The sequence below is a fragment of the Lingula anatina genome, chromosome 4 (assembly GCF_051362555.1).
Source record: "Lingula anatina isolate TDL-2025a chromosome 4, LinAna3.0, whole genome shotgun sequence".
Classification (NCBI taxonomy): domain Eukaryota; kingdom Metazoa; phylum Brachiopoda; class Lingulata; order Lingulida; family Lingulidae; genus Lingula; species Lingula anatina.
Window position 1 is genome coordinate 29,683,904 of NC_141770.1, and position 12,189 is coordinate 29,696,092.

General features: G+C 38.3%; 1 protein-coding gene across 3 annotated transcripts in view; it reads right to left on the reverse strand.

Annotated features, from left to right (window-relative positions):
* The window catches only part of LOC106173709 (uncharacterized), a 28,521-nt gene that overhangs the window by 4,022 nt on the left and 12,310 nt on the right, over nt 1–12,189 (reverse strand). For all 3 annotated transcript variants that reach the window (XM_087010925.1, XM_013554919.2, XM_013554920.2), the window contains 3 exons: nt 11,165–11,919; nt 805–887; nt 256–442 (listed from right to left, as the gene is read on the reverse strand). In XM_087010925.1, the coding sequence (XP_086867051.1) occupies nt 256–442; nt 805–887; nt 11,165–11,918 (1,024 nt within the window). In that variant the 5' untranslated portion in view covers nt 11,919. The remainder of the gene's footprint in view (nt 1–255; nt 443–804; nt 888–11,164; nt 11,920–12,189) is intronic.

The following is a 12,189-nucleotide window of genomic DNA, read 5'->3' on the forward strand; positions in this document are numbered from 1 at the left end:
AACCTATGACTTGTGCTTCCTTAATGTATCGACCTACTTTATTGTGATGTAGTCCTTTTTTATCCAGATTACCATCAAACACGTGGAACATGTCATTATTATTATTATTATTATTATTATTATTATTATAAAGTAAATACACTGTCTTGTGTTATTTTCTATTATTATACCCACATTACCACGAAAGAAATGGAACGCACTTTCACCATCACCACCATTATTATTATTATTATTATTATTATTCTATCAACTCACCTTCTTGGGTTATGGTCCTTGCCCGCACAATGTCGGCTTTATTCCCCACTAGTATGATAGCCTGGTCGGAGACGTAATCGTTCCTTAACTTGAAGAGCACATCTGTGGCGTACTGGTACGAGGCCCGGTCTGCTAGAGAGTAAACCATAATCACAGCGTCAGCGTCTCCGTGAAGACCTGTCTCTTGCTGAAATGAAAAACAAGTGAAGATAAAGATGTGGCATAAAAAGTCACCTATGAATCGAATTTACGTTCATCTTGAGAAAATATTGTGGAAAAAATGACGTCATTTATGACGCAGATGGCAATGTAGAAAATACGCGTACCAGAGGAAAAAAAGATGATTACAAGATTTGGGACCATGTTTTTAAAACTTGCTTCTTCCTTGTATTTTACTGTTTCAGAGGTCTGTTAAAAACCACGGTGTTTAATTCCTCGTCAGAACTTTACAGGTTTCACTTCTATCATCATAAAAAAGTTTTGTTATTACCATAAAAGAAAGAAAATGAAAACATATTCGTGAACAGCAAATATAAGTTTATGCCTTACCTGCTCTGCAGGAGGCTCTAAAATCCGCATTTCCGTCTCTTTACCATCTAGTAAAACTGACACTGATTTTTCTATTCCATCATCTGAAATGAACATAAATATATAGTAGTTATTGTATGTATATATCATTATTACATATTAAATGATAAAAATAACATGATTTAAATTTTATTTTAAAAGTCTGTGGCGCAATGTACATGTGATGGTCCCCCCATCAACCGCCCCCCCCCCCCCTCATCAGCTACAATCAGGCATAAACTGTGTGGAAATAAAAGTGCATGTTTTGTTTCAATGACCTCACTTTACACGAACATCATCGTCTTTGACTCAACAGGCGTGCTAACAAGTGTTCCAAATAGATTTCAAATCAGAACTCGAAGAAGAAAAACGCTTCCACCTTAAAGGTTATCCGATATTGATACATAGAGGAAAAGGTACTAAAACAATTTATCTGTATCTCTACTTTCTATACGACACCGCAGAGGAGAACACTTTACAGTTGCAATGATTAACTTAATGTTGACCGCGGCGTTCCTCATCAGGTACTTGACGCCCAGTAAGTCGACGAGACTGGTACTTGAAAGCAAACATGTCTTCTTCAGATATCTTTAAATCCATAGATTGTAAGTAAAGTGCTTTATTAGGACATGTACTGAATCTTGATTAATAGAATGCCATGGCTTAATTCCTCTTGTGATGTATGCAGTGAAGCACAAGTAAGAAAAGTTGTCCAGGAATCGATAGGGTTCACGGAAATGGATTCCATGAAGAAAGGACAGATACAAATTTTACCTTTCATGTCTATTGCAGAATCTCTCTCTCTCTCTCTCTCTCTCTCTGTAACTTGACCTAATTATCTTGCTCTTAGTGTTAAAGCAAGTTCATACTTACAATTTCAACTGATATATAAAGAAAGAGAAAAAACTAGACACAAAACAGACCACGTGTCAACGTAAAAGAGGAAAATACCCACACATATAACGTAAATCTTTGCCAACAGTTTACAAATAGATCATCAGTTCGTCATCTCATTTCCAAACTTGTGGCTGCAATAACGTAAAAAGGAAACCGCGTCAAATGAAGTGCATACTTATGATTGCATAGGGGATTAAAACCACTTTTTTTTCACAACTGTTACTCCATTCTCCTTTGCAAATTTGGAAACCTGCCTTCTTATGACGTCATTGCTAGAGTCTTACTGCTCCCCATGCGTCAACTTTCACTTTAACAGGATTGAAACTGTTGCTTGTCTTCGCACCAGTCTAACAAAACCAATTACATATACAAGAGAATTCTTTGACAATGACTGTGATGAAGAAACACGCAGTTAAATGTCCGTTAACGTCATTGACCTGCACCCCGACAGTTTTTTGTGGATATTTTGTGGAAAGTTAAAGAGATTACTGCACTACATATGGAAAAAAAACTGTGCCTCATCCTCCTAATAAACTGAAGTCGCATTTCCTGGCAGACTATGTGTACATGGATTTCAGTCATAGTACGTCTTTTATAATACTGGTTTACATTTCTACACCATTTTACTATTTCTCAGATCTGTACATTTATTATATAAATTATTTAAAAAACGGCACTGTCGTGTTGAAGTTTCCAATAATCTCTGAAACTCTATATCGCTTCACGAGACACGTACTGTTCTTTTGAAGATACTTACAAATGTTTATTTATTTATTTATTTATTTATTTATTTATTTTTGATCTACTTATTTATTTTGCCACTGGTACATATCTGCGATGCCTAAACGCCTCAACAAGCACGCTGTGCAAGGAATGATTTAACTGCATCGGAACGTAAGCTGAACTCCCAGAAAGACGGCAGCCACTGTACATATATTGGGCGGTGTCAGCCAGTTTTACAGAGGCGGGACAGTTCGCTGAAAGAAATTTTGCTCCCAGCATACTCCACATCCCGGGATATACATGTAGATCGTGCGTTCAAGAAATATTGCATTTTTTATTTGCATACACGCCTAATGCCATTTGGGTGTTTTACCTATCCGTCCAAGAACAAAGAACACGTGTTAAAGGCCTTGTCTTACCGGTATGTCATTTCTCACCAAAATGTTCAACGGTGACAGCTGCAACCAGTGAATAAATTTTCAGACTGCTTATAACATGCACTGTTGCACTTCTGCTGCTACAACATTGATAGCTATAGAAGGTGAGCCCCCCCCCTCCCCCCCTCCCCCCTGTGAGCGTTACACATACATAATACTACCTTTACGGAAACGTTGGAAAAGCAATATAATCATGATTGTCATTGTTAACGAAAAGCTTCATTGGGTTGTGTTTAAATGACCTGATATTAAAATGGCATGTATGACATCCGTTCAGGAAAACGGTTGCCATACATACCATTAAACATATACCCTTATACTCTTTTATTTTCATTTAAGTAGTTCTTTTGTCTAATCTTCCAGGCCATCTTTCCGTTACACAAATACAAGAAGAATCGTATGAAGCAGTCATGTAGTATTAACCTCCCGGGGGTCATTTGCGGGTCTTCACTCGCCATCAGTAGTGCCATTTCGCGGTTATAAATAGATCCTGCTTCGTGTGAAATATCTATTTGCCCTTCTGTTTCGCGTTTAGAAGAACGTTTTTAATCATTGTCATTGAGGACAAGAATCCCCAATTGGATTAATAACACAATTCCAATTATTTTAATGTGCCCCAGGAGGTCACTTAAAGAAACAATACCGTCATCCCACGCGTTTGTGTTATAACGCACAGTAAGCGACTAGATGCCTTCATGACATCGCCATGATGTTACCGGGAATTCCCAGACATCTCTGAAACCCGGAGTGGAGAGAGATAGAACGGAACAACATGCAAAGCTCAATAGCTCATTTGTTTAATTATTTATTTTTATAAACAGTACTGCAGGCCTCTCTGAGGTTGGGTGTTTGAATGAGAGAGAAAAAACCGTTAAGCTAGTGGTAACTGGTCATTTTGTTTTATATTTAATAATACCTGCGTACTAGAATACACATGAGACTTCTCTTTACTCGGAAACGTTGAAATATTTCAATATGTTAATTTTGATCTAAATATCCTTTTTTATGAGCAACGACTGGGAAGATTAGGCCAGTTGTATACTACCAATTAGGATAAAGTTCATAATTCAATATCAGAATGGCAGAATTTGTTCGTTTATTATTATTATTATTATTATTATGCTTTGATGTGTGCGCGATTTCAAGTAAACAATACGATAAGAAATTTTGAGATGCAGAAACATCCCCTGAACACTGACAGTTAATATTCCAGTTTTCACAAAATTTGTTTGTATGGCTTGAAATCAAAGTTTTAACAACACAAAGGAAATGATTAAAACATTACCTCTATTCTTTCTCTATCTGTGGTAGTCTTTCTATAGAGTATCGACTAACTGGCCTAACTTGCGTCAAAATGCATTTGACTTGGGGCTAGTGTTACCGCCTTGGATTGTAGTACACATATATATTTCATGTCCTTGTAGTTTCCTCGTGAAAGAAATTCCACCTGGAACTTAATTGCCCTTATTGCGGGTTTAAACTTTATTAAAGATAAATACACACAATGCTCGTGAGGCCTTCGTAAGCCAACATTGGGCAGACAATTTCTCTGACCAGTTTGTATAATTCATCAGGTTGAGCTTAACGAGTCTTAACCAAACCTTCGGCTTAATGAACCTTAACCAAACTTTGAAAAATAACACCTTGTGTTAATAACTAAATAGAAATATCGACTCCAGATAGGGGTTAGTCATTGTTATCGTATTTTAAGGCATGGCTAGCACAACAATTTATCCTACAGAAAAGAATATCGCAGTAAATTAAAACAACAAAAAGCAAAGTCGAGAGAATTTTCACCGGTACATAGGACAAAAGTAGATGGTAGCTTTTGTCCCTCAAAGGATGTACCACTAATGAAAAAATATCCGTGTCAGAGAATGGCATACGAAAACATGAAAACCACTTACTAAGTTGTAATGCGGATTACGGTCTGTGGTAGAAATATTGCTCCCATGAGATTATGAGAGTCGGAAAGAACATATGGGAGGCAGACTTGAAATGGCAACGACAACGTCATGACAACCGGATCAAGTAGAATTACAAATAAGAGAGTAAATGCGCACTGATGAAGCTAATATATGAACCCTTGAGAATAGCGTGTTCATGAGGCAAAGAGTGTTCGTTCGCGAACTGGGGCATTTTTTCCGTTCATCCTTTTTAGAGACGTCCGGGCGTTTGCCGCGTTCTGAAACGTTACAGATATAAAGTTAGATACTTAAGTTTGCATCCATGCACTCGTCTTAATGAATAAAACATCACATTTTCTAGGGGAAAAATGCATTGGTGTAAAGAGAGAATGTCAATTACAACTGCTCTAAGGCATGCCGTTCGATGCACAAACAAAAAAAATGTAACAATCGCTGCCATTCACTTGTCTAACCTAGAAGATAACATGCTGAGAAAATAATTGCAATAATTATCATGATGACCCAATTAACACACAATGTTGTGCACAACAATTAGACAACACTATATAATCCATTTAATCAAAAGTTTACAAAAATGCTAACGCAGTTCCTAAAAAAATGGCGAATCGGTCATCAGTCATAAAATGCATCAGTGGCCCATAAAATAATTGAATGCCCTTACCATCAGTCCTTCACCTCAACAATGCCATATTCAAGCGGAAATAATTATTTTACATTAAACACGACACTTTACTTTCCCAGACGTGACAGAGGATCGAAGCCTATTACACATTCCCGGGGAAACAACACTGATATCATTTCTAATGGATGTGCTTTCGTTGGAAAGCCATGTTAGATTTGACTTGCTCTGGTGTTCAGCGCAACCACCCGTGAATGTCAAATATTTATAACTGTCCCTGCATTCAGCGTTCAATGAGTTTTTTATCATTGACTTAACATCGTTATGCCAAGTCACGAAGCAGCAGAGGGAAGACGAAATAGTATGCATTGGAGGGAGGAAGGCAACATTAATCTAATGATGACCGTTTTGCACATGTTTTGACTTTCCAGCAATGAATAATATCCCCTACTACCCCTTGATCTGCCATAGGAAAAGAATATAGTATGTTAAACCCAAAAACATTCCCCCATTAATATTAAATAATTCAACCAATTAGTAGTCTAATATACGGATATCATCCATAATAATGGCATCCTTCTAATCATCGTTATAAAAACGTCTGCTTTCGTCTGCTGAATGATTAATTTGACTATTTGCAGACTCCATTCTTCATCAAGATACAGAGCTGGTTCAATTATTTGCATTGTTGTCAGTTTATCTGCTGTGGAGACGTTTTGTTGAGTTCACTTCAAGTACCATAAAAATAAAGATTTCTACATTCTAAACACTAATTTGGCCTCGTAGGTAATGAATTAAAAGCAATTCATTGACTGCTATATCGCCATAATGTACACTGATGTTTATTTATGACTTCAAAATTGGAAACAATTCTGCTAACGCTGGTATTTCAGTCAAAAGCAATTCAATATTCTTTACGCCAATATTTACGTATGACAACTAAATTGAAAAGTCTTCACTTTCTCGGCCATTGCCACTCAAAACGTGACGTTTTTGACATCATTCTACCAATATGAATTACACACAATCTAAAGCTATAAATTCCTCCACGAACCTTTTGTCCAACAGACAACACAGTGCCATTCCCACCTTCCACATCACAGATACTTCTTATATTATTATTTATCAGACCGTTGGCCTACTTCACAAACTGGCGAACGTTCGAAAGTTGTTCTTAACTTAAAAAAATTAAGTCTTATTTGACTCAATATGCTGTCGTGCACCAAATATGTTTATATTTCTTCAAAGGAAATATGATTACTTTGTTCAAATGACCGACTGTTTTAAAGGATTCTACAACTTTTGTTGAGGGGCGTGTTTCACAAAGCGAATATATTTTTTGGGTTAAGATAAAACAACTAAACTTTCCAACAGCGAGAAGACCACTCTGCAATACTGATCAAAAGTCCTCAATTAATGTTGTTGGAGAAACTGATGGGCCTAAATAAGATTACCGGTGGGAGTTGAGAAAAAGAACAGACTTCGTGGTCTTTAAGACCGTTCAAACGCAATTTAGCCGATGAAAGTTCATGGCATGTCTAGGCTTATAGACCGATTTTCGACTTTAGTCCTTTTGGGAAAAATGACTTTCCAGATATTGCTAAATAACTTTGTAAGGGTCCATTGTAAACCAGGAATAGGACCATGATAACACAGTTTATGTTTGAATTGCAATCAGCCGATAGCAGAATGTTTCGCAACATGATGTAGGAGAACGTAGTACTTAATGGATGCGTCTACCATCAAATATAGTATAACAAGACATGTAATCGCCCTGAAGGCTACCAGTGCCGAAATGGACAATTCAAATGGCATCCCCAAGGTTTTCAGTAATGGGGATATACACGCTAATCCGCCATTTACATTAATGCCAAGTTTGTTCTGATCTTGTTGCGCTCTTTGAGGAACTGTGGACACGACAAGCGATAAACTGAACCTTGTTTTCATTGGTCAGAACTGGATTGCTTCACACAAGTTTGCCAAACATTTATTTACATTAAAAAAATAACATGGCGTTGATTTTGCTTAATTTAAGTTAACAAATTATTTTCGATCCGCAAAAGGACTGAGAAAGGTTCCATATAATAAAGGCATACGAACAGTGTACACATATCGATATACAAAACAAACGAGAACGAACCATGGGACTGACACAATAGCATCACAAGCATTGAAAATGTGACAATGCAAAAATAAATAAATAAATAAATAAATAAATAAATAAATAAATAAAATAGAATCCAAAATTATACTTTCATGTCAAAAACAGATAAAAATAGCCTTTAAGCAGTAACAGTTACATATATGTAGGCTACTCGTCTCGTGAAGCATATGCCATGGTACACTGGGTGGACTCGGCAAAATTATTTTCCATTGTCTTAATGGGGATGATCCCTACTCCATTTATTATTCCAAAATTAATTTCGGAAATATAAATAAGTAATGGGCATGTCTTCTGGTAATCTATTAACGCTGGGCGTACCTCTCACTGGCGTATATGCAGTTGTACCCAGGTGCTGTAATGATAACTCACAAGCTCTAATATCGTTTCTCTCTGACATAAATTAAACGTTCCGAGGACGGCTTCACAAAATAGCTTAAGTCAGTTTTTGGTCTAAAATGTTAGTCTGCTAAGATTGAGCCGTCTACTTTATGTTCCATTATGTACAAGGCCGCTTACCTATAATTTATGGTTTCGTAATTTACCCTTAAACATTGTATAATTCTGTTGACTTTTAGGGGTGACATTTGCCCATTTAGGTATATAGCATTTGTTCTTAAAAGCTCTTGAACCAATCCAGCAAAATCGACCTTGCATGGTCAACTATCTGGTTTTAGACGTCTAAGAATGTATAGCCCAAGTACATTAGACTATTTGTACCCAGCCTTGATATCGTCTATGCTCTCTAGACACCTCATTTGATAAGCCAAAGCCACGTAGATAACCCCAAAAACTATATCATTTCCGCCGAGTCAGTTAATATCAGTAATCGATCAAACGGTCATCACAAAGGCGTTCCCTGGGTTCATCGGTATATAGATTAACTGCCAGATGCAAATGTGTTATTTTCTGTTTATCTTGTTAAATGTCTGTTCACGTGACAGAGGTTGGACGTATCGGGTTAGATGGACCCTTCTTGGGGACAGTTTTGCCGTAAGGACAACGTCGGGACATTTCCCTTGTGTGCATATCTGATTGGAGAATCGCACTTCACTTACTTTACCTAATTATAAGTACGATTTAATGTGTATTGGAACAGCAGTGCGTTCTCCCTATATCTCTCTGTATGTGTGTGTGTGTGTGTGTGTGTGTGCATGTGCGTACGATGTATGTTTAGAGAATACAACTAAGCTTTCCAGTTTCAAGGAGGACCGCAGAGTCTGGAAATCAAGCTCTGCCGGTGCTTAACATGATGTTGACGGCACAGACTGCGGTCAATATGATTGATGTGTGCGTGTGTGTGTGTGTGTTTGTGTACATGTGCATGTGCAGGCGTGTGTTGATATATGTTGTTATGCGCATATGTGTTCCTGGGTAGGTGTGCGTGTATGATGGGGGGGGGGGGCGTTATTTACCACGAGTGTGCCCCGTGAGTGTACTTGAGAAAAGAGAGACGAGAAGTTTACATCGCACTGTCGTGTTATCTTCCCCTACGGCTGTGAAAAGGGAGTTGAGTGTTTACACTAATGTACTATCTTTGACCACTTCTCATGCTCTCTCTACACACTTTCATTCGGGTTCTTATTTTGCGTAGAAGAGAGGTCCACTTCCGGTCTAGCTAACAGGTATGACTCGCTTTTAGGAATTCGTCATCCAATAAAATGCATTTTGAAACAAAGCTTATCAGTTTACGAAAAATGAAAATGCAGGAATGTTGATCCGAGGTATCTGATAACTATAAAACTATATCTCACGAGAAAAAAACTTGGCGTTTGAGAGCATATGTACAACTAAAATCGTACTACGGCGTACAGGTCCGTTTATAAATAATACTATATAGATTGTATACCCGCGGTATATATTCTTTTTGCATGAAATTTGTGCTACATCGCATTCTTTCTAGCAAGTCGCGTTTGTATGCGTTTTAGTACACCATTGCTCTTTTTAACATCTCATAATTACAGGATGGTGGACAGGTCGATAAAGTAGCGTGATCAGTATCAATCGAATCTCCATTATTGCATTGTTAACTAGAGGCATACGGTGCCTCTCTGCAGGGAGCCAATTGAACGTGTCTGTTTTCGTGCAGCTTTCAAGAGTACAAAAAGATAATGCAGATATGCGCACACTGATGCTTTTAAACCCTGGAATGGTTCAATTGCATTGTTGAGGGATATCGCTTTGATCGAACTGTCGCCGAAACGTGAAGAGATTTTGAATTAGCTAGATTGCTCTGAAACCGATATTTGGCTGTCGCTGATTGTTTGCAGGCATTCGTTTTCCTAATTGAATCCTGGGAGGTCTTTGGTAAAACGAAACCGAAACTCCCAGAGCGCATGGGTGCCCTTAGAAATGATGCCTGCTAGCGTATTTCAAAAATGGTATGTTTATGCGTCAAACATATTGCTGCAAATTGGTATTGTTTTCATGGACATTACGGCAGTAATGTTTATTACTCTTCAATTTGATTTAAAGGGTGTTATTACGTAGTATATTAAACAAAAGACGTATACGGAGTGGAAACATAATTGATTTACCCAGAAAACAGCGGTTTGATGTTTTTCTCCAGTCAATATCACTGTCATTATTTTATCATCAGTCTCCTTTTTTCAATTTGTGCAGCAGGAAAATGATCCCTTGTTAAGACTGATAAAGACAATATCTCAGCACTTCCTCCCGGATATCATGACGGTAATCAAATACTAAGGGTTTTCTTGAGTTGAAAAATAAATGATCTTGTCTTTGTTTTATTACATGGGGCGTCACCCGTGGGTTTTCTACGCAGTTATGTTTGCTTCGATGGCCAACCTACGGCTTTTTAATATAAGGGACAGGGTGTATTTAATATAAGGGACAGGGGGTATGTAATATAAGGGACAGGATGTATTTAATATAAGGGACAGGGTGTATTTAATATAAGGGACAGGGGGTATGTAATATAAGGGACAGGGGGTATTTAATATAAGGGACAGGGGGTATGTAATATAAGGGACAGGGTGTATTTAATATAAGGGACAGGGGGTATTTAATATAAGGGACAGGGGGTATTTAATATAAGGGACGGGGGATATAAATATGTATCGTTCATTTGATCATCATTCACTTTATTGCATCGGCAAATTGAAAATAGTCAAATAGGAAAATATTGCTGTACAATGTTTGTCACTAGGTTGCAAAGTTGTTTAATTTTGTTTCTGTGTTCTTGTTTTAGTTTTTTTAAAGAGGGGGGGGGGATGAAGGGGCTAACTTCAGTGGTAGAGGTTAGAGAACGAAAATGAGGCCGTAAGCATTTAGCGTTAATGTTGTTTTCAATATGAATACATAAATGACACAGAGGTTAATTGGCAGTGTAATGTACTTATGTACTATCCTGTAGATTATGTCAGTTTTCACTCATTGCAGCACCGCAATCAGTGGGACTATTTTTATATCTGACCCCACTCTCTCCAAACTACCAGGATTTCATGATTAGGCGAGAGATTCATTGTTATCTTGGATAATTCTTGTTTGTATATTCTGTATGCATCATATTGTGTGCATTCTGCAGCATTCAAGGATAGACGCTAATTCTACTTACCTATACTCGTATCAAACGCCCCTAGGTATTCTGACGTCAGAAACTGTCTCGCCAGCGCGGTTCGTCCCACTTTTGGTGCTCCAAGCATGACGACTTTATAAGGCGGCACCTCCCCGTCGCCGCTGATGTCAGAACTGCTGTCACAGTGAGCCCCACTGCCCATGGAGGTCACGCTGGACGCACGTTCACGAAATTCCTGTTCCGTCATGACGTAATTTTCACTGGACTTCACGCTTTGATTACTGCGGGACTTCCGCTTCGTCGAGTCGCCACGATTTTTCAGTCCCTTTGACGAAAGAGTAAATGAGCGTACTTTCATCAAATATTCATCGTCGTTATTCTCAACATTGTCCGGTCCGATTGCTCCAGATTCTGAATCGTCTGCGTGTTCAGGGTGTCTTGGGCGACCATGCATCCCTTTGGAGGGCATACTGAGTGCCCGGGGACGATACTCACGTGACGAAATCTCCAGGTCACGTGGTCTCCTTGGTCGTCTGCAGGAATGTGATCTGGAAGGCGAGGTTGTTTCAAAATTTGAAGCACCAGCAGCTGCCGCCCCGGCAAAATATTTACTGCTACAGTATTTTAAACTTGGGGCTTTGAATGACCCGCCTCTTCGAAGGGATGCGTTGGCCTCGACTTCTTCGAACGCCCCGTCCGGTGCGTCGCCATTGATATGACTCTGCCCACCGTGTGCTTTCCTCGGCATTGCTTTGGGTTTTTTAGTCCGGGATGGAGAACTGTCTTCCTTCATCCTTTAAAAGAGAGTAAAATATAATAATAAGATAATGATACATTTTTAATCTTCCATCTTTCACAAAAGTGTGAGATAAGCCTGATATAAAAAGCTCGTCGGACTTAAAATTATTGTAGACAAATTCGTCACAGAAGCAACCATTTGCCAAATTAAAAAAAAATCAATAGTAGGCTATGTTGTGTACTATCTTAATTCTTGTAAACAACCAGGACCTCAGTCCTGCTTACAAAAGATGGCTGTATGCGATTGTGAAAAGGACATGCTTAAC